The 24,995-nt window shown below is 58.5% G+C and overlaps 2 protein-coding genes across 8 annotated transcripts in view; both read left to right on the top strand.

Annotated features, from left to right (window-relative positions):
• Window positions 1-9,974, top strand: part of OSBP2 (oxysterol binding protein 2) — a 93,199-nt gene extending 83,225 nt beyond the window's left edge. For all 7 annotated transcript variants that reach the window (XM_038152082.1, XM_038152084.1, XM_038152083.1 and 4 more), the window contains 7 exons: window positions 1,451-1,696; window positions 3,833-3,953; window positions 4,644-4,747; window positions 5,017-5,112; window positions 5,455-5,639; window positions 6,520-6,740; window positions 7,130-9,974. In XM_038152082.1, the coding sequence (XP_038008010.1) occupies window positions 1,451-1,696; window positions 3,833-3,953; window positions 4,644-4,747; window positions 5,017-5,112; window positions 5,455-5,639; window positions 6,520-6,740; window positions 7,130-7,272 (1,116 nt within the window). In that variant the 3' untranslated portion in view covers window positions 7,273-9,974. The remainder of the gene's footprint in view (window positions 1-1,450; window positions 1,697-3,832; window positions 3,954-4,643; window positions 4,748-5,016; window positions 5,113-5,454; window positions 5,640-6,519; window positions 6,741-7,129) is intronic.
• Window positions 9,975-11,964: 1,990 nt separating this feature from the next.
• On the top strand, window positions 11,965-17,167 carry LOC119707667 (collagen alpha-1(I) chain-like). Its single transcript, XM_038152946.1, has 9 exons — window positions 11,965-12,965; window positions 13,133-13,224; window positions 13,464-13,580; window positions 13,703-13,777; window positions 13,941-14,039; window positions 14,576-14,707; window positions 15,073-15,438; window positions 15,592-15,660; window positions 15,955-17,167. Exons 1-9 carry the CDS (start codon window positions 12,209-12,211, stop codon window positions 16,195-16,197), a joined length of 1,950 nt encoding a protein of 649 aa, XP_038008874.1. The 5' UTR covers window positions 11,965-12,208; the 3' UTR covers window positions 16,198-17,167.
• The last annotated feature ends 7,828 nt before the right edge of the window (window positions 17,168-24,995 follow it).

The following is a 24,995-nucleotide window of genomic DNA, read 5'->3' as shown; positions in this document are numbered from 1 at the left end:
GCACAGGAATAAGCTCAGGATGTGAAATCCCAGCAGCTGCTGGTGCCTGGAGAGAGAAATTTATACTTCTCCTATCAATCAGATCATCCTGGGAGCTGCTGGAGTCCAAACCTGAGGGCAGTGTGAACCTCTCTGGAGGTTTAGATTAAATATAAGAAAAAAATGTTCCCCATGAGGGTCTGAGGCCCTGGCACAGGGTGCCCAGAGCAGCTGGGGCTGCCCCTGGATCCCTGGCAGTGCCCAAGGCCAGCCTGGACAGGGCTGGGAGCAGCCTGGGACAGTGGGAGATGTCCCTGCCATGGCAGGGGTGGCACTGGATGGGCTTTAAGTTCCCTTCCAGCCCAAACCATTCTGGGGTTCTGTGAAGTGTAGAAGAATCCCCAAGTCCGTATGAAGTGAGAAGGAAGGTGCTGCCAGAGATGCACCAGGACCCTCCCCACAAGCTCAGCTGCATGTGGACATTCTTTGGGGAGATTCCTGATGAATGAAGAGCATTTCTGAGGTTCTCTGAGGTCTTCTGAGACCTATCCCCTTCCTGGGGATGTGATGGACTGACAAACCCCTTGTGTAAACAGCTCCTTGATTCTCCCTCTGAGTGAACAAACCTGCAGCATGGAAAAGGAGGAAAACAGCTGTAGGAATTTGGAATTTGGGTGGATTCATCTTCTTCCCCCATAAAAGGCTTTTGCTCCCTGTTGCCTGAGCAGTGCTGAGGATGCAGCTGCTGGCCTTGTTCTCTGCATCTCTCCCGAGAATTATCCCAAGTGATTTGCTCTTTATGTGGGTTTGATGCTCTTTCTCCCCAGCTCCCTCTTTCTCTGATGCTGTAAGATCCCTGCCACTTCCAGGCTAAATCCCTGAGTGGAAAATCTAAAAAAAGCTAAATCCTGGAATCTGGAGTTTGTTTTTTCTACTATGAAGTATTTAACTTGGCTTACAGAAGTGGTTCTTCAGCCATCTGCTCCTCTTAAAATATATTTCTTTGTTTTGAGATGAAACTAAAAAGGCAGAAGACCTTTCGTGGCTCTGTCTTGCTTTAATTTTTTTTTCCAGTTTTTTCAGAACGAAAAATAGAGGTGTTGTCTTGGGACTGGAGTCCCAGGAGCATGGAGACCCCAAAATGGGGCTCTTCCAGGTTTTCTGGGCAGCTGGGTCACCTGGCACACAGGGATGGAGGTGCTGGCTGGGGAGCAGCACATCCCAGTCCTGTGGCCAGTGGGATGCTGGCTGGGAGGGGGCTGATCTCATTGTTGAAGCTAATTTGGGGTCAGGGTAATTACCTGGGCTGATCCCTGATCATCCCACAGGGCTGTTGGCTCCCCCACACCCAGAACCTTGGCGCTGCCTGCCACAGATCAGGGAGCAGAGCACATATTCCCTTTCCTTTGGGCTTGCTGGTGCCTCCTGGGGATCTCTTCTGCTTTCTTGACCCCTCCTTGTTCCCCTGCAGGTGAACTTCAATGAGCCCCTGTCCATGCTGCAGCGGCTCACGGAGGACCTGGAGTACCACGAGCTGCTGGACAAGGCGGTGAAGTGTGAGAGCTCCACGGAGCAGATGTGCTTTGTGGCCGCCTTCTCCGTGTCCTCCTACTCCACCACTGTCCACCGCACTGCAAAGCCATTCAACCCCCTCCTGGGGGAGACCTTCGAGCTGGACCGCCTGGAGGAGCTGGGCTTCCGATCCCTCTGCGAGCAGGTGAGGCCTGGGCTCGTCCTGCTGCTGCCATCCTGCTGGGGGGCTGCAGCAGCACCTCCCTGAGCCTTCCGTGGGCTCTTCTCCCAGAAATGGCATGGGGACAAGGTGGTTGGTGGAGTCCCCGCCCCTGGGGGTGTCCAGGGAAGGACTGGATGTGGCACTCGGTGCTCTGGGCGAGGTGACAGGGTAGGGACGGGTCACAGGTTTGACTGGATTGGTTTGGCCCTTTGTCCCCAGGTTTGGAGCAGTTGCTGCAGTGGTGCCAGGCTCTGCCACCAGCTCCTTGCAGCATAGCCAGGGGTGGACAAAGCCCTCCCTGGCAGTGGGTACCCAAACTTGTCAGACATCTGTGGAGTGCTGGCTTGACGCAGGATGGCACCTCCTGTCAAATCCCATCCCATCCCATCCCATCCCATCCCATCCCATCCCATCCCATCCCATCCCATCCCATCCCATCCCATCCCATCCCATCCCACCCCACCTCTCCAGGCTGTGCTGCTCTGGACACTGACAGGGAACAGGCTCTGCGGGGTCTCCTGGCAGTGTGACCCAAGGAAGGTCCTGCAGTAGATAATCCCCAGAATTCCTGGCTCTGCTGTCCCTCCACACCCCCGTGCTGTGGGCCCAATGTCACCCAGCTCTGCATGCCCCCAGATGGTCCAGAGCCATCCCGGTGCCCGTGGCTGCAATGAGGTGGGACACTGCCAGCCACAACCTGAGCCCTCCTACCTGCCAGGGTCAGAGGTGGCCTCATGCCTCAGCCACCCCAGCACCGTGTCACAGAGCTGTCACAGAGCTCAGGTTCTCCCACCTCAGCAGTGTCACACCTTCGCCTCCCCTTGCCTGGCAGCAGTTCCTGGCCTGTCAGCTGCTTTAGCCTGGAAGGGATGGATCCATCCCTTAGCCAGCTGCCACCCTCACCTTCCTGGGGTACAGCTGGAAGTCCTGGGTAGATTTCTCAGCCTCTGCCCAGCTGTTGTGCCATGCCCAGGGCTGCCTGTCTCCCCTGGGTACCTCTGACCACATCTCTCCCAATCCTGCCTGTCCAGTACTGCTGGACCCCCCTGACTGCATCATTCCCAAACTTTGTCATCCCTGTTCTCATTCTTTCACCCCTCTTTTTACCACACTCCTTCCTCCATCCTTGTTCCCTCCCAAATAAATAACCTGCCTGGAATTGCTTTCTCTGGTTGGTCCCAGTTTTCCTCTGTTTGTACCCAGATTTGATATTCCTGACCAATTCCAGCCTCCTTTCCCACTGCTCTGAATTTTCCTTGGTGCTGCTGTGCTGCTCAGCCCGCCAACGTGCCCAGCCAAGCAGTGATAATCCAGTGCCTGAAATCCAGTTATCCAAATAGGATTTCCTGCTGCTGGTGCCTGGGATTTAATGGGAGGCCTTGGCCCTGCCCGTGTGTGTAATCCCAGGCTCGGGGCGCTCAGCCTGTAATTACAGCAGGAAAATCATCCCGGAGCTCCGGGGACCCGTGGGTGCCTGTGCCAGGCTGTGCCACCAGCTGAGAGCCTGCTGAGGACAGGTCCCTCTGCCTGGGAAATTCCTGCTCCTGCCTGGGTTTTGGGCAGCTTTTTTTCCAGGGCAGGGCGATGTGAGCACCACCTCTAACAAGTCACTCTCAGGGTTTAGGGTGCTGTGTCCACTTCTCCAGCCTGGTGTGTGTGTGAGGGAAAAGCCAAAGTTCTGGACCAGTTGTGGGCCTGTGTCCTCTGGGATTTCCCAGGTGCTGTTGCACTGGGATTCCTGGGGTGCCAGCACATCCATATTTCTCAGCCAGGATCCCAGGAAAGCAGGGCCATGTGCTGGGGTCAGGGAACAGCAGCATCTCACAGCGATGGTTGCTCAAGTGACGATCTCATGGATCGTGCTTTGAAATGAGCCTGAGCAGATCCTGCCAGGATCCTGGCGTGTCTCCCTTTGCTGCCAGGGCACGGCATGGGGGTGCCCCCACTGCCCAGGAGGGGATTGTGGTGTGCAGGGGCATCCTTAGTGCCACAGCTGATGTGGTGCCCAGGGCCTGGAGCATCCTCAGTGCTGAGCTGGTGTGGGGCTGTCCCCTCTCCGAGCGCTCAGCCGGGCTCTGCGGTGGCCGTGTCCTCACGGGCTGTGTGTCCTGTCCCCAGGTGAGCCACCACCCCCCGGCAGCCGCCCACCATGTGTACTCCAGGCGAGGCTGGACGCTGTGGCAGGAGATCACCATCGCCAGCAAGTTCAGGGGCAAATACCTCTCCATCATGCCACTGGGTAGGTGATGCATTCTGCAGTTCCCTGGGACTGACTGGCCTTGCAGTGCTCATGCTAAACCCAGCAGTTCAAGAAACTGCTTCCTTAGCCTTAAGCAATCCCCTGGGCTCACCTGGGACTCTGGGAATTCCCTGGGCTCACCTGGAGCTCAGTGGGTTCTACCCCAGGTAGTTAAGGAGCCCAGGTTTGTGCTCCTGATCCAGTGATCCAACAATAGCATGTCTGCCCTGGAAGTGGAAATGATGCCAGCTGCAAAGGCTCCTTTGGAAATACCCGGCTTGCCCAGGAATTGATTTCTCCTTCCATGATATTCAAAGTTAACTTGCTGCCTGTTTTAACCCTCTCCCTGCTAATCAAGTGCAATAAGCTTCTTCCTTCCAGCATTTTATTTTCCTTTAGCCTGTCCCTGGGCTGGGCAGCATTCCCAGAGTGGTGCCAGTGCCTGAATCAACCAGGCAGCACATTTCTGACCTGCTTTTACAGTGAATACTTCTGGCAGAGGGCAGAGGGCCTGGCAGGAGTTGTCCCTCCCTTCCTGGAGCAGACTAAGGGAGGGATGAATCCAGAGCCAGACCTGCTTGGGGGATGCAGGGAGAGGGGTGGCCCTGAGGGTGAGCACAGTGCCGGGGTGGTGGTGGGCTCTAGGGAACATCTGCCCCTCCTGAGCTCAGGTCATTCCTGTCTCCACAGGCGCCATCCACCTGGAGTTCCACTCCAGTGGGAACCACTATGTCTGGAGGAAAGTCACCTCCACAGTGCACAACATCATCGTGGGCAAGCTCTGGATCGACCAGGTGGGTGAGGGCACAGTTCTGCCTGGCTCTGGGGGGCTGGAGGAGCATTGGGCACGTGCTCCTGCCACGATGGAAAGCTGTGCTTCCCTGCAGGGACAGGAAAGGCTTCCTGCAGCCTTCCCTGGCTCTCCCTGAGGCCAGCAGGTGCTGGGGGTGGCTGGAGTGAGGGGCAGCCACTGGTGCTGCTGTGCCCAGTGGGGATTGGTACCTGCACTGCAACTAACACCTCCTCTGTCTCTCCCTGCTGTGGTTCTGTGTCTTTTATCCAGTCTGGTGAAATAGAGATTGTTAACCATAAGTCCAAAGATAAATGCCAGCTGAAATTTACCCCCTACAGCTACTTCTCCAGGGATGTCCCCCGCAAGGTGAGTATCCAGCAGGGACTCTGCTCCTTCAGGGGTCACACCTGGCTCTTCCAGGCTCCCAGTACCACTGGGATGAGCCCCAGCATGGGGCTGAGGGGCTGGCCAGGCACCTCTGACGCGGGTCACAGGGAGGGCTGGGTGGCACCTCCGTGTCCTGTGGTTTGGCTCTGATGTGCTGGAGCTGTAGCACTGAGACCTGGGAGGGGTTTGGTGGGTTGGACACCCACCTGCAAGGTCAGGGATGTCCCAGGAGACACAGCACCACGTCCAGATGGGCACCTGGAGGCTGTGGTGTCCCTCTGGGCATTCCCACACGCCACCAGAGCCGTGTCCCCCTGGCAGGTGACAGGGGTGGTGAGCGACGCCGATGGCAAAGCCCACTACGTGATGTCTGGCACGTGGGATGAGAAGATGGAGTGCTCCAAGATCCTCCACAGCAGCCACGGCAGCACCAGCACCGAGGGCAAGCAGAAAACTGTCTACCAGACACTGTCCCCAAAGGTCCTGTGGAGGAAGTACCCGCTCCCGTGAGTCCCCTGGGGTGGGATGGGATTTCCCAGGACCTTTGGAATGGGAGGCTCTTGTGCCCAGGCCTGAGGACATGAGGGACTTGTGGGGCTGAGTGGCTTTTTCTGAGGTGGGTCCCTGGAAGGGGAGGGTGGCTGTGGGGACTCTTGTAGGTGGGTTTGGGGTACTTGTGGGGGCTGGTTGGGTTTTTGGGGCAGTGGGCTCTGGCAGGGAGGGCTGTTTGCTGCTTTGCCTTGCTGGTCATTGTGTCCTTTGCCATCGTGTCCCACCAGTCACTTTGTCCCTCTGGAGACCAGTCTCCCTTGGCCCTCGTGACCATGGCAGGGCTCAAATCAGTCTCTGAGCCCTGGGAGCACCAGCAGACAGTCCCTGCTTTGGGGATTTTCTGTTGGGATGGGGACTCCACCACTGCCCTGGGCAGCCTGTTCCAATGCCTGCCCACCCTTTCCAGGAAGGAATTTTCCCTAATATCCAATCTAAAACTGCTCTGGTGCAACATGAGGCCATTTCCTCTCATCCCATTCCTTGTTCCCTGAGAGCAGAGCCCGACCCCCCCGGCTGTCCCCTCCTGGCAGGAGTTGTGCAGAGCCACAAGGTCCCCCTGAGCCTCCTTTGCTCCAGGCTGAGCCCCTTCCCAGCTCCCTCAGCCCCTGCTGGGGCTCCAGCCCCTTCCCAGCTCCCTCAGCCCCTGCTGGGGCTCCAGCCCCTTCCCAGCTCCGTTCCCTGCCCTGGACACGCTCCAGCCCCTCCAGGTCTCTCCTGGCATGAGGGTCCCAGAGCTGCCCCAGCACTGGAGGTGCCCCAGCAGTGCCAGCTCAGCAGGAGTGGATCAGTGGGGCTATGCCTGAGGCCCATCCTGACCAGGCTCTCTGCATCCAGGGAGAATGCTGAGAACATGTATTTCTTCTCGGAGCTGGCGCTGACGCTGAACGAGCCCGAGGAGCGCGTGGCGCCCACGGACAGCCGGCTGCGCCCCGACCAGCGCCTCATGGAGAGCGGCCGCTGGGACGAGGCCAACGTGGAGAAGCAGAGGCTGGAGGAGAAGCAGAGAGCCGTGCGCCGGCGCAGGGAGGCCGAGGCCGTGGTGGCCCTGGAGGAAGGTGAGGAGGGCGCGGGGATGGCTCAGGATGCGGGGACTGCGCTGCCCGTGCTGCCGATGGTTGTGGGTGACACACCCTGCGAGGGGAGGGTGGCTCTGGGGAACCCTTGTGGGGGCTGGTTGGGTTTTTGGGGCAGTGGGCTCTGGCAGGGAGGGCTGTTGGCTGCTTTGCCTTGCTGGTCATCATGTCCCTGGCCATCGTGTCTCACCGGTCATTTTGTCCCTCTGGAGACCAGTCCTCCCTTGGCCCTCGTGACCGTGGCAGGGCTGGGCTCAAGTCAGTCCCCGAGCTCTGGGAGCAGCAGCAGACAGTCCCTGCTCTTCTGGGAGCTGTGGGCTTGCGGGGTTGCAGGTACAGGAGCCCCCCTGACCCCCGTTCTGCCCGACCAGGGAAGGACTACGAGGGGTACCTGCCGCTGTGGTTCGAGCGCAAGGTGGACGCCGTCACCGGGGAGCTGATCTGCGTCTACAAGGGCGGCTACTGGGAGGCCAAGGACAAGCAGGACTGGAGCGTGTGCCCCGACATCTTCTGAGCCCCCCAGAGCTCGGGGGCCACCCCTGGGACAGCGGCACAGCCCGAGGGACAGCGAGGACATGCCGGCAGCGTCCCGCCGGGCCAACAGAGTCAATACATGCAGAGATCCAAACAGGGATTCCAAACCTATTTTTTTACGCACTAATAAATAGCATCTTTTTTTTTTTTAATGATGGCTTTTCCAGCGACTGCTTAGGAGTGAGGACACGTGGAGCTGGGCTGGGTTCAGGATGTTCATTGCTGTCAGGAGTTGCTGCCTATATCCTCCAGCGCCTTGGCTCCGATGGCCGAGACGTCGACTTCCAAAGATGCCCGGGGTGTGGGAATGCTGTGCTTGTGTGAGCTCTTCTCTTTGCCATTGTTTTTCTTCTTTTGGGACCCCATTTCTGTGTGGACTTTATGGAATTATTTTTTTAAAAAAACGAATCCTGCTCCTGGTTCAGGTTTCCTTCAAAGACGGACACGAACAACTCTGCTTGGAAAACTGTCCCCAGGAGCTGAGGCACTTGATCCCAGAGGCTCTTGGTGGTTCCACAGTGCCCAGGCATCCCAGTAACACCAAGTAGGATATTTCAGCTGGAGACTTTGGGGTTTTTGACCTGTTTTTTTTTCAAGAGCGTTGGAGGTACTTCCCCACAGTCTGATGTGTTCAGGCAAAGCTTGGCCTGTCTTTATCGTGTGGGAGTGGTTTGAGTGAGGTTTGCTTTGGTTTTCCTGCAATCACATCCGAAGGGGGAAATGGCCTCAGCGAGGCTGGGAACTCCAGGCCGATGCAGCGAAGAGTTTTTGTCCCAGTGATGCTCCTGGCTCCATGTCCCTGCTCTGTATCCCTGCACATGGGGGCTGGATCTCAATTCCAGCTTTTCCATCGCTGTCTCCCTGCTGAGCTGTGCCTGAGGCTGGGTGGGAGAGGAGGGAAGAGGTGCCATGGGGAGAGGAGAGGAGAGATGCCGTGGTGCTGCTGGGATGGAGCCCTGGTCCTGCATCTCCCGCCCCGTTCAGCCAGACAGGCCTGGCCACAGGCTGGGGCTGGAGGGTCCCTGCATCCCAGCACCTGCTCACAACTCCTGCTCCTCCCCTCCCTTGTCCTGGGCTCTCCCTGCAGCAGCTCCAGTTTGTCAGGGCAGGGAACCCCTCGTCCCCCTCAGCCCTCCTGGGGAGGAGCTCCGGCAGGAGCAGAGCGAGTGCTGCTGGTGACAGGTGAGGACTGGGAGCCCCGAGGGGAAGCAGGAGGTGGTGGCATCCCGAAGATGGGATCTGCTGGGCCAGGAACACCTGGAGACCTGCAGTGGCCCTGCTGGATCCCATTTTTGCTGTCTCCTTCTCTGGCTCTCCATCATATCACACTGACCCTGCCTCTGGGGCTGCCCGTCACACCCACGTGAAGTTAATTAGCAATAACGAACCTTGAGGCAATGGTAACTGGAATATCCAGGCTTGCACACGGGACACTTATGCAATCAGGTTCCTCATCCATCGGTCTCCTCCTGATCAGCTTCCAGCACTTCCCTCCCTGTGATCCCCACAGTGTACAGTCCCCATGGCCCTGACGGCGTCACCGTGCTGCGGGGCAGCCCCCACTGCTCTCAGTGCACCCTTTGATCTTATTTATTTGCTTCTAATTTATACATATATATATATATAAATATATATAAAATTATTTTGCTTAAATTTCTATGGTACACAAAAGGTGAAAAATGATGAAGACAGAAGTGTCTGTCTGAGTTTTTACAGCACGAGTACGATTCCCCTCGGCTCGTCCCCGAGCTCGGGTGGTGGTGATGGAAAGATTCCCATGGCAGGGAAGCAACGGTTTGCTCCAAAGCTGGAACCTGTAGCATGGAAAAGGTGTTCCAGAGACATTCCCGTCTGGAAATGATGTGATTGGGCTTTGTGGCACTAGGGATTCCTGGGAGTGGGATGCTCCAAGCTGCTTCCCGGTGTCCCGAGAGTTGCAGCAGCTGCTCTGGAATGTTCACTCCTTCCTGGAGCTTTGCCCCGGCTTGGGAAAGCTGATCTTAAATGCTCCAGCCTGAGATTTGGCCTGTGAGAGCTGTCCTGGCCCCAGGTGTTCTGCCTGGGAGAGGGAGGATGCTCCCCACGGGTCCCTGGTGCCGCTGCCCTGGCTGGGGCAGCACCCGAGTGTCCCGGGGGATTTGTCCCTGAGTCGGGTCTGTGGAAGGGGCTGATGTGGAGCTCTTCAGAATGCCTTATTTGCCTTTTTGCTGTGTCAATGCAAGTGTCACCCGGGAGCTTGGAGCAGGGAGGAGCTGCAGCACAGGCTGTTCCCAGGCTGGACTGGGCTGTTCCAAGGCGGAGCAGAGCAGGGAGCGGGATGTGCTGGGCTCTGGGGCCCCGAGGGGTCCCCTCTGCTGTGCCCCCATCGCCTCCTCCATCTGGGAACCCCCGTCACAGACCCTGCACAGCTCCACGGAGCCGGGGGGAGCACGAGGAGCACCCCAACCCAGAAATCCCCCAGATTTTATGCTAATGGAAAAAACTGCTCCATCTTCCAGAGATCATCTTATCAGCAGCACTTAACCAGAGCACCATCTCCTGGTCCTTCTGTTCCTCCTCGAGGATTTTAATGTCATTCCACTGTAAATGCTGTTGAATGTATTTTCTTTTTGAACAATAATATATTGTGAGTGATCCCTCTTCTCCTACACGGAAATAAAACTTGGATTCGGGAGTTTTAAAGGCCGTGGTGCTGAGATGGTCACTGGCTCCCCAGGGCTGCGGGTCCTGCAGGAGCTCTGGGTGTGAGAGGGGACATGGGCACGGGGTGGGGGACAGGGAGGCATCCTGGAAGGTGGCACGGGAAGGAGAAGATCCAGGGAATGTTGCCCAAAGGACAGGGAGGTCCAGGAAGTGGTGGTTCAGGGAAGGAGAAGGATCTGGGGGATGAGATGGTGCAGGGAGGGTGGTTTGAGGGGCAGGAGGGGAGGTTGTCCAAGGCAGGAGGTCCAGGGAAGCAGGAGCATGGGAAGAGATTATCTGGGTGCTTGAAGGAGAAGCAGGGCAGGGTTTGCCCCGGGAGGGAGATGGGCCGGGACAGACCATGGGGGTGGAGATGTCCCAGGAGAGTTTGGCCAAGGGGGAAGGTGGTGGTGGCCCAGAGGAAGAGGATCAGGGAATGGGGCTCAGGGGAGGAACCCAGACACGGAGATTCCCTGGGGGTGGTGGGGAGGAGCTGTCCCAGGGACTCCGTGGGGCAAGAGCTGTCCCGGGGGAGCTGGAGGAGGGTCCGGGCCGGGGCTGCGGAGGCGGGTGGGGAATGCGGGCAGGCTCAGACCGGTCCCTGCGGGATGTTGCCAGGAGACAGGGACACAAAGCCCTGCTCGTCCCGCTCCTGCCTCCTCTCTGCCGGCCCCAGGTGAGTCGGGGCTGCGGTGGGGGGACCCCGGCCTGTGACCCTCCCTGCGCGCCCGGGGGGCTCCGGGCGCTGGGCACGGCGGGGGCCCTGGGCACCTGCAGCTCCGGAGTACAGCTCCAGTGCCGATGTCCCGGGATTAAGGGAAAACAGCCCCGGCCCCCATCGCCCGCTGGCACCGCAGCTCCGGGGCGGCCCGGGCTGGGCCGTGTCAGTCTCAGCACCTTCACTGAGCCCTGGCCCAGCACACCTGGCCCAGCACATCTGGCCCAGCACATCTGGATCAGCACACCTGCCCCAGCACACCTGGCCCAGCACATCTGGATCAGCACACCTGGATCAGCACACCTGCCCCAGCACACCTGGCCCAGCACACCTGCTCCAGCACACCTTTGCTCTGGCAGGACTTGCCCCATTCCCCCCAGTGTGCGGCAGGTTGGGAGCCCAGGGTGGTTCCTGCCCTGCCTGGAGAGCTCCCCTGGGGATTTCTGGCCCACCCCAAGGGCTTTGAGACCCTCAGCGCTTCTCTCCTCCTCTCTGCGGCCCTGGAGCCCAGGGCTTTCAGGATCCTGGATCTGGACCCTGCTGATGAAACCTGAAATCCAGGTGTGGGGTGTGGGAAGGGGGGGGTTCCTTTGCAGGGCTCAGATGTGGGGGCACCAGCCCTGGGGTGCTCCTGCCTTGTCCTGCCGGTGAAAACATCTGGCAGTGCCCCATTCCCCTTCCCACTCCCTGTCCCATTCCGTGTCCCAGTCCCTGTCCCACTCCCTGTCCCACTCCCTGTCCCATTCCCTGTCCCAGTCCCTGTCCCACTCCCTGTCCCATTCCCTGTCCCATTCCCTGTCCCAGTCCCTGTCCCACTCCCTGTCCCGCTCCCTGCAGCACCGGGTGTGGCTGTGCTGAGCGCTGGTGGCAGCGGGGGCAGTGCCATCCTCCCCAGCAGTGTCCTGGCATGGCCGGTGAGTGGGCACGGGGCACTCGGGGCTTTCTCAGCTCTGCCCAGCCCCCTCTGCCAGCTCTCCTGGAGAGCAATGCCTGGCTGGGAACGGTGATGGAGCCGAGGTTCAGGGAGCTGGGAAGGGGCTGGAGCCCCAGCAGGGGCTGAGGGAGCTGGGAAGGGGCTGGAGCCCCAGCAGGGGCTGAGGGAGCTGGGAAGGGGCTCAGCCTGGAGAAAAGGAGGCTCAGGGGGGCCCTTGTGGCTCTGCACAGCTCCTGACAGGAGGGGACAGCCGGGGGAGTCGGGCTCTGCTCCCAGGGAACAGGGACCGGGAATGGCCTCAAATTATGCTGGGGAGGTTTCGATTGGATATTAGGGAAAATTCCTCCCTGGGAAGAGTTGAAAGCATCCCTGCCCCATCCTGGAGGCTGCCAGCCCTCCCTGGCACTGCCCCCCCGGCCAGGCTGTGCCGACCCTGGGAGCATCAAGGTCAACAATGACCTGGTTTAAAATGAAAATAAGGATGATATTGTGGCTTCTCCTGCTGGAGGCAGTTGCGGATCTTGGGGGAGAGGGTGGGATGTGTTTGGTGTCGGTGCTTTGGTGCGCCCCGAGTGCCCCCTGATGAGAACAGGCATTGCCAGCCCCTCCCATGTGGCTCAGACCCAGCAGGATGGGATGGCTCCTTCCCACTGGAGTGAGCTCATGGCTCTGCTGTGCCCCACAGAGCTGGCAGGACGTCGTGCCGGGTGTGCCCGGGGTGGCAGCCCTGTCCCACGGGAGGAGGAGCGCTCCTGGGCTCAGCTCCCGGGCTCCCGGCCCCGCCCGGGCCGCTGCAGCAGCTCCAGCTCCGTCCGCACCGAGGACTTCGCTGCCAGCTTTTGGGAGGCAATGGTGGAGCCGCTGCTGTGCCAGCAGGAGCCTGCTGGGGCTGTCCCCACGGCAGGAGCTCATCCTGGGCAGGACGAGCCCTTGTTCCCCACAGGGAGAAGCCTGGGCACGGCCACGGAGCCGGGCAGAGCCCCCCGGCAGGACAGGTCTCCATCTCGGAGCAGCCTGGAGTCCCTGGGAGCGAGGATCTCCTGCCTGAGCCAGAGCCATGGGGGGGTGGCCTGGGGGGTCCCCTGGCCGGGCCCCCCTGCCCAGCCAGCCCTGGGCCACAGGGACTGGCCTGGGCGCTCCTGGAGAGCTGCAGGGATCGCTGCTGGCAGGAGCAGGGCTGGGGCAAGGACAGGCTCTCCTGGCAGCAGTGCTCCCAGGGCCAGCAGGGCCACAACCAGGGGACATCCCTCCCTGGGGCCACCAGCTCTCTGGGGACGTGCAGGGAATGTCACCTTCACTGTGGCTGCCACGGACAGGGAAGGAGCCGCCAGCAGCAGGAGTGAGTCCGGGCACTGGGAGGGACTGCAGGAGGGTTCGGGGCGGTGACAGGCAGGGGAAGGGACACGGCAGGGCCAGGGACACGGTGGCAGGGACCAGCCCCGGTTGCCTGTGGGGTTTCTGTGCGTTTGTGAGCTCCCCCCTCCCCAAATGCCTTCCCCCCCGCAGGTGCTGGCACAGCCGTGGGAGCCCCCGGGCGATGGGGGTCACCTGAGTCCCCAGGGCTGCGCGGGGACCAGAAAGGGGAATTGCCCTGCAAGGTACAGCCCTGGGGTCTGGGGTTTGGGGTCTGCATCCTGGGACAGGATGCATTGGTGGGGGCAGGGATGGATGCAGGGATGGTCCTGGCTCTGCCTCCGGCTGGGATCTGGAGAGCAGCAGGACACCGAGTGGCCAGGACACCGAGCTTGGCCCTGGCCCTTGTGTCCCACGTGGTGGCCACGGGAATGCAGAAGGGAGGAAATGCAATGGAAAGGGGCAAAGGGGATTGTAACCCCAGTGCTGGATGCCAGGGGGTGGCGGGGCAGCCACTGCACTGGTCCCTGTGGAGGAGCCAGGAGGGGACACAAGAGCTGGGATCTGGTGCCAAGCCCTGCAGCCAAGGGGACAGAGCCAGGTAAGGGGCTCCAGGGGTGGCTCCTGCACCCTGGCTGGAGCAGAAGGTGGGTTTGGGCACCCTGAGGGCAGAGCTGGGCTGTGGCGTGACTGGGGGAGTGGGTGATGGTGTCCCTGGCACAGGACTGGCCTGGCACTGCTGGGACACACCCGGGACACCCATCACTGGTGCCACACGGACCTGCAGAGGATGGTGAGGTGACCTCGGGGTGGCCCAAGCAGGGCACTGCTGCAGGTGGCGGGGACAGGCTGGGGCGGCTGCGCTGGCTCTGCTTTGCTGCTCCTGGGGTGATGGGAGGGCCAGAGCCGGCTCCTGGGAGAGGCAAAGATGTGGGAATGGGAAAAGAGGAGGTTTCTGCAGTCTTGGCAGGGGCAGGGAGCCCATGTGGGCCAGAAGCAGCTGGACAAGGAGAGAAGGAAAACAGCAACTTCACAAGAAGAGAAACTGGAGCTGCTGGAGGTCGGCACACTTCCGGTTTTCCAGAGGGGCCAGGATGACACCGGAGGGGCCGTGGGAAGGAGCACACACATCACACCCTGCCACAGCTCAGTCCCTTTTCCAGCATCCCATGGGAAACATTCCTGCCACCCAAATTCCTGAAGAGCCGAGCTGGATTTATCCACGGGGGGGAAGGGGGGGGGGGGGGGGGGGGGGGAATTGAGGGACTGAGGCCTTTAGGCTTTTAGGAGAAGAAAAATTTGTTGGGAAAACCACCCTTGTGGTTGTAGGCAGCCTGGGGTCACTGTCTGCAGCTCAGAGGGTCCCTGGAGAGCCCTGCAGAGGCAGGAGAGCTGGAATGTTGGGAAGGGCAGAGAAACAGGCAGGGCTGGAGGCCGGGGTGAGAGAGAATTCCTGGGCGCCGACCCAGCGAAGCGAAGCTCTTTTCCAACGGGCAGCAAGGCTGGGGTCCTGCCCGGGCACTGCCCTTGGGAAGAGCCCTCCAGGGGCCGCAGGGCGGCCCTGAGCAGCCGAAGGTGGCTCTGCTTGTCCCGCAGAGGCTGCGGGAGCTGGAGCGGGGCAGCTGCTCCCTGCTGCGGCAGCGGCTGCGGGTGCTGCACCGGCTGCACGGGCTGCTCCAGAGGGACCGCAACGAGACCCTGCGGCAGCTGCGGGAGGCGCTGGGGCAGGTCAGGGACAGGAGGGAGCGCAGGGGACGGGAGGCGACTGCCGGGACACGGCCAGCCCGGAGCCGGGGGCTGTGGCCGGGCATCGGCCAGGGGGGCACAGCAGCCCAGATGTGCTGCTCCTCTGAGGCCGCCCAGACGGTTTGTCCCCCCCAGGAGAGGGGACAGTGGTGTCGGGGGCACGGACTGCGCTGGTGGAGGGGCCCCCGGGTGTACCCGTGCTTGCTCTGCTCCTTCCAAACCTCTGCCCAGCCCGGGGGGCTCCGGATGTTCCCTGGAAGCTCTGACCTGGCTCCGAAGCGTCCCCAGGAGCGGCTGAGCGGGCTGGGGGGCAGAGCTGCCCTGACCCCTCTGTCCCTGCCCCTCAGGAGCGGCCCGGCTGCAGCGTCCGGCGGGAGCATCTTCCGAGCCGCCCGCGGGACGCGGCGGGGCCGGGGCGGGCCGGGGGCTCCCCGGCCCTGGAGAGCCCCCCGGTGGCCCCGCGGGGACACGGCCCCCGCCCCGGCAGTGCCGTGGGATCGGGCCCCTCGCCGGCAGCCCTCGGGTGCGTGCCGGGAGCTGCCCAGGGGGACAGGGGCGTCCCACTCGTGCGACCCTGTCCCTGCAGCTCATCCCTGCCCTCCCCCAGCCGCGCTCTCCACGTCCTGCGGGGGCTCCGGCAGCAAATCCAGCGGCGCCTCGGGCAGTGGCAGAAGCTGGAGGGAGCCCTGGGAGCCGCTGGACAGAGGAAGGAGGTGATTTGGGACTAGGAGGAAGGACATGGGGACCATGAGAGCATCAGCCCTTGGGGGAGCCCCTGTTGTCATCCTTGGGGCAATGCCCGCCCCTCTGCAGCCCCTGCGTGGGTGGCAGGGAGTGGGGCCAGCCGTGTGCGTGTCCCCGGGCAGGAGGGTGAGCAGAGGCAGCAGCCACAGAAGGCTCCAGCTCCAGGAGCCCCGAGGGAGCCCCTGATCCAGGTGAATCAGGCCCCAGGTCCTGCTCTGAGGCTGGGCTGGGGTTCAGGGAGCCGGGTCTCAGGGGGCTGGGGTCTCCGAGAGCCTTGGGGACCCCCAGACCACCTCCAGAGGCTCCGTGTCCATCTCTGTCTGGAGAAATGTCCATCAGGTGACACGGGTGTGTGTCCTGCCCCCTGCAGCTGCCCCTTGTGTCCATGGCTGAGCTCCAAGCCACGAGGAGCCAGGAATGTGTGGGCAGGATCCTCCTGGAGCTTCCAGCCCTGGGCTGACCTGACCTTTCCCTCTCCCGTGCAGAGACGGAGGGAACGCGCCCATCCTGCCTCCTCCCCGTCCCTGAGCTCCCTCCCTGGGCTCGCCCAGCCCGGCCGGGGCTCCCCGGGGCTCCTGCAGCCCCTCCGGCACCGCTTCCAGGAGCTGCGGCTGGAGAAGACACCGAGCACGGGGAGCCCCCCTGTCCTGGGGGGACAACTGGGCACCAGGGGCAGCGAGGGACAGCCCGGGCCGGGGGCTCCTGCCGTGCCCCAGCCCCGCCGCTGACCCCAGGGCAGCCAGAGGGGCAGAGCTCCAGCGCGGAGCACAGTTCCTGCTGGGAACAGCCCTGAGTGGGGCTGTGGCCTCAGGCAGGGCCCACCACCATCAACCCATGCCTCCCAGGGCCGTTTGCCGATCCTGGGGGAATCAGGAGGGATGGCCATGGAATCCCAGGAAGCCTCTGCGGAGGCTGCCTGGATCAGGCTCGGGGCTCCCACATCCTCTTCCCACCCTGCAGCTCCTCCTCTGCTCCCATCTCCCACTCTGGGATAGAGCAGGGACAGGCTGGAGGTGACATTTCCTTTTCTGCTCCACCACGAGGACACCAGTTGGATATTTCAGAAAAACTCCAAGCAGAAAAGGAGGTGAAACATTGACCCAGGCTGCCCAGGGCAGTGGTGGAATCACCATCCTGGAAGTGCCCAAAAAATGGGTCCATGTGGCACTTTGGGATGGGGTTTAGTGGGATTTGCTCCCAGGCTGGACTTGATGATCGTGGAGGTCTTTTCCAGCCTGAATGATTCCATGATTCTGAGTTTCCTACCTGCACACTGAGGTCCCAGCTATGGAATTCCAGCAGGCAGAACCAAGCTCCTGCAAAATCCTCGAGAAGCACCAGGAGGTTGTGAGGGATCCTGGAGCTGCCAAGTGCCCTTGGACCGGTGGGATCTGCCCAGGGAGCCTGGCTGGGGTGGCTGACCGTGGGACAGAGAGGCTTGATGGAAAACCTCAAGGGAATTGCTCTGTCTGGATGCTTTAATTTAATTTGGAAAAGGAGAAACCCATTCCTCACTCTGGGCAGATCTCCTTGGGTAGTGCTGGTTTTAATTGGCAGGAGAACATCCCAGGAACGTTTCTCCTTGTGAAAAGGGGGAAATGGGAGTTTCCTGCAGGATTTCATTGCTGTGCCTTGTTCCAGGGGGAGGAGGGGATGAGGATTGAAGTATCTGTGTGCTTCCTTTCCAATGAAAATAAAAGCGAGTTTTATTATGTTTCTCTGCAATGTGGGATCAGGGAAAATCTGGAATCCCTCAGGATGCTCAGCTGGTCCCTGGCTGAAGGTCAGGATTTATTATTTTCCTTCTCAGTTTCACAACCAGAGCAGTGCCACAAGCTCATTTTTATGCAGAGCTTTTAATGGAACCCCGAATGTTTGCAGGGCTCCAGGAGTGTCTCTGCCAACCCCAGGGCTCCTGGGCTTGTGGATGACACCAAGGGACACAAACCTGATCCTTCAGCAGGAGACTGCTGGAGAAATGGTTCCCAAATCCCTGAATGGCCACAGCCAGGATTTCATCCCGGGGGATTTTCTGCCTTGTCCGAGTCCCAGGTGTTCCCTCAGGATGTCACAGAGCCAGGGAATGCTGGGGGCACCTCTGGGGTGGTGGGACAGGGACCCAGGGCTGGGCTGCAGGGTCCCAGACAGTGCAGGGACCCAGTTTTGGGGTGCAGGGACCCAGTTTTGGGCTGTAGGGTCCCAGATAAGGTTGGGTGCCAAATTTTAGGGTGCAGGGTCCTGGGTCCAGGTCCCTGTGCAGGGTCTTGGATCCTTTGGAGTCTTCCCATTGCCACAAGATCCTGAAATTATTCCCAGGGAAAAAAAGAAGGATAAAAAGGATGTGATGTAGTGGAGGTCTTTTGCTTGGTTTGATTCTGGGGTGGGAGGGATGTGTCCCTTCCAATGGGAAGTGAGCTGGGAATGCTCTTGGGATGGAGTTTTACAGCCCTGTGGTGCCTTTGGGATTCTGGAATCAATTGAACACGTTCCTGAGAGGAGCCTCTGAAGGAGGCACGAGGCAGCAGATGGAGTCAGTCTTTTAAAATTATCCACGAATTCACCTTTCCCCAGCCCCATTTCTGACCCTTTTTTCCATCCTGGGATGTGGCTGGGATGTCTCACATGGACACCTGCAGCCCCTGCTTTGCTCAGGAGCCATCCAGAGGATCCCAGGGATTGCTTTGCTCCCTGGCCGAGGAGGGGCTGCTGATGCTCTTAAAGGCTCTGAGGTGCAGCAAAACAGCAAAAGAGCAAAAGAGCTGGGAATTCCTCATCCTCTGAGGGCTGGAGCCAGGCTGGGAGAGCTGGGGGTGCTCACCTGGAGAGGAGAAGGCTCCAGGGAGAGCTCAGAGCCCCTGCCAGGGCCTGAAGGGGCTCCAGGAGAGCTGGAGAGGGACTGGGGACAAGGGATGGAGGGACAGGACACAGGGAATGGCTCCCACTGCCAGAGGGCAGGGCTGGATGGGATCTTGGGAATTAGGAATTGTTCCCTGGCAGGGTGGACAGGCCCTGGCACAGGGTGCCCAGAGCAGCTGGGGCTGCCCCTGGATCCCTGGCAGTGCCCAAGGCCAGGCTGGACACTGGGGCTGGGAGCAGCCTCATCAGCCCCAAGTGAAAACAAACCTCCCTAATTCCCACTTTTCCTGGGCAATCCTGGTTCATCCCCTTGATTCCTTGAGGATGATGATGATGAACTCCAGCCATGCCACAGGGAACAGTTCAGGGAGGGATATTGACCAACTGCTCCTTAATTCCTGCTATTCCAAGGCAATACCAGCCTGGAAAAGACCTTTTTGTTCTCCTGGTTAATTATTAGCCACAGTAATGAGGGTGCAGCAGTGCTGAACTAATGGTGCACTTGCTGTCTTCTTGCTAATTCCAGGAATTCCTGTAGGATGCTGCTCCAGCAGAGCGTTTATTCCCATTTTAAGACATTTTGTGATGAGTATTCTACTCCAGAGGGGAACTCTGCTTGGAAGGGGATTTTGGTGGTCCCACAGCAAAAATTCCCACCCAGCCTAGGGAATTCCAGTCCTTCCACTCCTCGGGCTGCCCCTCCCCAAGGAGCCCTGCTCCATAAGGTGTGTGTTCTCTTGGAATCCCATCATTTCCATGGAATGGCTGGGGTTGCTGTTCAGTCCCCCACCATCATTGCCCATTAAGCAGGGCCAATTAATTCTCTTAATTTCAGCATAAATAAATTTATTAGATGCATTTTGTCCTCACACTGAACAACCCCTGTCATCTCTTATGGCTCTGGCAGCCAATTATTGGGGTTTTCCTCTCATTCCCATTCTCCGTGGATGCTCCCAGCTAATTGTGCCCATGGGGAGAAATTCTCACTTTTCCTTGGAAAATTGGGGTGCTGAGGGGGGAAAGGAGGAAATTCACCATTGGCTGATCCTGGAAGTGCTGCCCATCCCTGGGAGTGCCCAAGGCCAGGCTGGATTTGGCTTGGAGCACCCTGGGAGGGTGGAAGGTGTCCCTGCCCATGGCAGGGGGTGGGATGGGATTTAGCTCTTCCCCTCAGGAATGCTCTTCCATCCCTTGTGGAAAGAGTAAGAGGGAAAATAAAAACCCAAAGCAAACCCACCCACCCAAGCAGGAGCAAAGAAAGTCTTTTTCCACTTGGGTGATGTGAGAAACTGGATGGAAAATTGAATGGAAAAAGGAAATAAAAACAAAAGGAAAGCACTGAAGTCACACAGAAAAAGATGGAAAATGATGGAAAAGAAATAAGAAAAACGAAAAGCAACATCTGCCACCATTGTGTTGGGGGATGAATGATAAGAAAGGAGATGAAACTTGTGCTGCCCTGCTGGGATTAAAGATTTTGGCAGCCAGGGAGAAGCAGAGCAGGGAAATCGCTCCACTTCCCAATCCCAGAGGGAAGGAATAGGGTGAAAATCCCTTCACTTTTCCCCCAGGAAAAAGTAAAGCAAAAAAAGGTAAAATCTGGAAAAAACCTGTTCTACACTTTAGTGAAAAAAAGGGAGAAAGTCTGAAGAGGTTGAGGGGAAAAATGGGAGAATAAATTAGAAAAACTGTGGAAACAAGAAAAAACTAATTTCATGGAACTCGGAGAGGAAGCAACACTGCCACCAAACCAGGACACACGGCTGGGTTTGAGAAGACTGGGAGAAATCTAGGAATTATCCATGGAAAAGCCAAGCAGGGAGGGGCTGGGAGAGTGGAAGCGTCTTGGAGCCAACAAATGGAGCAGTTTGGGAGACCCTGGTGCCCTTCCCTTCCCAAAGCAGGGCCTCACTCACGGTTTTTAGTGGACACTTTCAGTGCCTCAATCCTCCCTCAAGTGGGAGCAGGAACAAGATGCCAGCATGGGAAGGAGCAGCATGGAGACACCGAGATCAGTGGGGAAGAAGTCAAGGCCCAGATGGGAGGGGTGAGGCGATGTCTTGATTTTGGGGCTAAATCCTCTTGTAAGCTCTGGAGAAAGGACTCTTCTTCCCTATAACACATGAAACTGTGGGGAGATGAAGTGCTCAAATCGGAGATATGAGCAGAGGCCTTCGTGCTAAAGTGAGCAGATGTTGAAGGAGCTGTGATCCCATGAGAAGTTTGAGCAGAGAATCCCTGTGCCCCCAGGAAGAAGATGAAGCTCTCTGTTCCCAGGGATGAAGATGATTTTAGAGATAGATGTTGAGAACCTTGGCCTTTGAGCTGCTCATCCTTAAATGAGTAGCCCATAAGCTGACACGGCCCATTGACAGCTGTGGGAAAGCTGTGGAAATGGGAGGGACTCCACGACTGCAGCATTCCTGGGCAGCTGCTCTTTGAGAGGAAATTGAGAGCCACCAGAGAGCTGTTTTTCCCTCTTGAGGAGAAGTCTCCATAACATTTACAAGAGGGACTTCTCTCCCCGAGTGAACTGAAGAAAGACTGTTCTAGAGGTGGTAAACTGACTGAAATTGTAGGGTTTGTTTCTTTACATTGTCAGTGGGAAAGGAAAGGTTGTGGGGGGAGGACAGGTGTTCTGGGGGGTTTGTTCTGATTCTTATTACTTCTTTCTATTAGTTACTGCTAATAACATTTTCTTTATACCCTTCTAAAGTTTTGAGCCTGCTTTGCTTTCTCCTAATCCTGTCTCACAGCAGGAAGTGATTGCACTGGGGCTTGGCCAGCACTGAACCCACCACACTCTCTGCTGCTTTGGCGGGGAAATCTCAAAACTGGTGAAATCCCAAACTGGTGAACCAAAACCACTACACGAAATTGGAAGGTGCCCCTGCCCTTGGCAGGGGTGGGACTGGGTGGGATTTAAGGTCCCTTCCCACCCAAACCATTCCATGGCTCTGGGAAACCCTGGAGAGTTCCTGGTGCTGAGGGGGCAAAGGTCAGCGAACTGTAACACCTGCCAAATCTTTTCTAAATGCGGGATACTCATAGAGGGCAGAGCTGTGGAATTCCCATCAGCCTGAGCACCTTTGGGGGTGTTTGGGGGAATTTGGGGTGTTAGGGAGGGGTCCCACCCTAAGTTTCAGGGGAGCATCCTTTGTGTGCTGTTGAATTTTAGGAGCTGCCATTTGAAGGAAAAAATGTTTATCACTTTTTAATTTTTCCTTTTTTTAAATCCAATTCCCTGCAGGAGCTGCATCCAATGGGTGCTGGAATCACGCAGAGCTCCTGTTTTAATTAGAACCCTGGAAAATCTGACAACTAGGGAAGGAGTCAGAACATCTCTGCAGTCACTGAGTGCTGCACTGGAGCTGCAGCTGCAGCTCAGAGCCCAAACCAAGTCCCACAACAGCATCCTGAGGCTTTTCCCTTCCCGTGGCCACACACACAGAGGATCCATCCTGCCTAAAATCAGTGGGATAAAAGCCAGTTTGAGGCTAAAAGCAAGGCCGGGGTTAAAGCTGGGCGTTGAATCTCTCCACAATTTGCAGCTGGAGAGCGGTGGCACCTTGTGGGAGGCTCTGGGCTCATCCCAAGGGCTCAGTGGGAGCTTTTCCTGTCGGGTACCTCTCGCTGGGGAGCGGGGAGCCGCTCTCAGGGATGCTCTGTCCCACTAGATGGCAACTGCGCTCCGCACAAGGCGCGCTCTGCTCCGAGCGCTGGGAAGCTGCGGATGGGATCAAACATCCAGCGGCTGCCGCTTCCCTGGAGACCCGCGGGCTTCCTGCTCCCAAAGCAGGATCCAGATGTGCAGGCACAGTGACACCGCTGGACTGCGGCGGGATGGCTTCGGGTGGGCACAGCGGGGTCTGATGAGCGTTGCTGGCTGGAGCACATCCCAGACCTGCCAGCCTCCCTTTCCTTGGAAAGCTGCTCTTCCCAACCGCTGCGCTTGGCATTTCTGTCAGCCTGAGCCAGGGATCTCTGCAAGAGCACGGATTGGAGGAACGGCTCCTCCCGGGGCCCAGATCCACAGGCTCCTTCCCACACTCCTTGGGTGTCTGAGATCCACACCTTGGGTGAAACTCCCTAAAGCCAAAGCCTAGGCCTGGGCTTGTCATGGAATCATGGAATATCCCCAGGGATCGTCCAGGCCAGCCCCTGTCCCTGCCCAGAGCCCCAACAACCCCACCCTGGGCATCCCTGGCAGCGCTGGCCAAAGGCTCCTGGAGCTCTGGCAGCCCCGGGGCCGTGCCCATTCCCTGGGGAGCCTGGGCAGTGCCAGCACTGCACGTCTGTGACCCCCAAAGAGGGATAAGGAACAATTTTCCCTTTTCCCTGGTGTGTCCATGTTTCCAGGTCTCTCCTCATCCACCACTTCCAGCAGAGCAGCTTTGCCTGCTCTCAGGTGGGTTTGAGCAGAGCAGCTCTACCCCAGAGCACATCCTCCATCCCAGGGGAACTCCACATGGATCCTCCCCACACAGCCAAAGCCACCTGAGGAAAAATCTCCTCCATAAACCAGGAGATTTCCACGTCCAGCCTCACTGGGAGTTTTAGAGCAGGACACACTCCTGTCCTTTGTGCTCATCCTTGTTGGCACCTCGTGGGCCACTCCTGCTGGACAGAGGCTGCTTTAACCCGGCTCAATCCTGCTTGGAGTCAAAGCCAGCAGCAGGAGGAGGGAATTGTACCCCACCCTCCATGATCCCCATTCCTACAACACACGGCAGCTGTTTCCCTGAGGTGTTTCCCAGCGGCACAGGGCACTGCTGGCTCCTGTGCACCTGGAAAAAGGGAAAAACGGGGCTGGGAAAGTGTGAAACACTGCAGGAATGAATCCTGATCCTCACTGGCACTCAGGGCTTGCTCACACGGAGCCCAAGGAGAAACCTGAGGCTGCTCCGACCTCCAGAGCAGGGGGAGGGAGGCACCAAAGGAGCAGTGGCACCTTCAGTGAGGTGACATGGTGACAGGAATGCTAATTCTGGCACAGCTCCCTCTCCCAGGTAGGAAGTGCTTCCAGCAGCACTGCAAATCCAATTTCTGCTGGACACAAATCCCACCAAACAGCCAAAGCCTCAGTGAAACATCAACGAGGCTGGAATTGGGTTCCACCTGTGGGAGACAGGCAGCAGCTCCAAGCTGGGAGGGGCTGGGGGGAGATGGGAGCCTGGGACAGGGCAGGGAGATTTTGGGAGCACAACTGAGGCTCTTGAAGGAGGAGAAGGGATGGAGGAGAATATGGGTCTGCCTGAGGGAGAGCAAGGGGATGAGGAGGAGGTTGAAGCTGGGTCTGCCCCCACTGCTGCCTCCAGCTTTGCCTGGTGAGCAGCACGTGGAATCAGAGAAACATGGAATGGTTTGGGTGGGAAGGGGCCCTAAAACTCACCCAGTGCCACCCCTGCCATGGCAGGGACACCTCCCACTGTCCCCGGCTGCTCCCAGCCCCAGTGTCCAGCCTGGCCTTGGGCACTGCCAGGGATCCAGGGGCAGCCCCAGCTGCTCTGGGCACCCTGTGCCAGGGCCTGCCCACCCTGCCAGGGAACAATTCCTTCCCAATATCTTATCCAAATCTCTCCCCTTTTAGTTTAAAACTTGATCTATCATTCTCTGCCCATGTAAAAATTACTCCTCCATGAAGATTTGGCTGCTGCTCCTGCAGGATCTGGTTACTCTGGTGGTTATCCTGGGGAAAAGGAGGCAGCAGAGGAAGGAGGACTGGATCAATGCCATTTCAAGTCCTGGATCCTCCATGAGGATCATCCCCCACACCATCTATAAGACCCTGGATCCCTCCAGTGCTCACTGGAAGTTCAGACATTGCCTTCCAGGAGTATTTTCTGTCCCAAACACACCTGAGCAGGAAGCTGCAATAATCCAAAGGGCAGAATGAAGAGGATCAAACTGCAGCAGAGAACCAACTGCAGGTTTCCAGGAAAAAGGAGTTTCCAGGAATCCTCAGTGTGGAAACCTTGATGGGGGCCAAGCCAGGAAATGAGGCTCCAAGGGATGTCTGGGTGAAGTTCTAAAACAACCCCACACAATAAATGGTAACGCTCTGAAGGAATCCAAGGGTGAAATAGCTGAGCCATTAACAGCATTAACTCTGCTCTGAGAGCTCCCACTTAACATTTCCTCACCATCAGAGGGAAAGGAAGCAGCGAGGCCTTGATTGGAAAAAATGCTCCTGAGCAGCTCCAGGAGCAGCAGATTATTAAAAGTGATGTGCAAATGAGGTAGAACTGCACTAAGCAGGGGAACTGAGGAACATGGGAGAGCAGCTCCTGGGAAATTCAACCAGGCTTTTGTCCTGGGGTTTCTGAGGGAGGCAGCAAGGGAGGAGATCAGGTGGCCCAGAGATCCAGTGGCATAAATCTACTTGACTTTCTTAAAGATTTTTACCGAGTTCTCTAATCTAAGGACCTTCAAAGACACAGAGGCATGGAGTGTTCAGGACAAGGGGATGGATTAAAGGTCAGAGAAGGAAGGTTTAGGTTGACTATTGGGAATAAATTCCTCTCTATGAGGGTCTGAGGCCCTGGCACAGGGTGCCCAGAGCAGCTGGGGCTGCCCCTGGATCCCTGGCAGTGCCCAAGGCCAGGCTGGATGGGGCTGGGAGCAGCCGGGGACAGTGGGAGGTGTCCCTGCCATGGCAGGGGTGGGATGG

Source organism: Motacilla alba, chromosome 15 (assembly GCF_015832195.1).
Source record: "Motacilla alba alba isolate MOTALB_02 chromosome 15, Motacilla_alba_V1.0_pri, whole genome shotgun sequence".
NCBI lineage: Eukaryota > Metazoa > Chordata > Aves > Passeriformes > Motacillidae > Motacilla > Motacilla alba.
The sequence above is the reverse complement of the archived record's forward strand: the minus strand, read 5'-3'. Positions and strand labels throughout refer to the sequence as shown.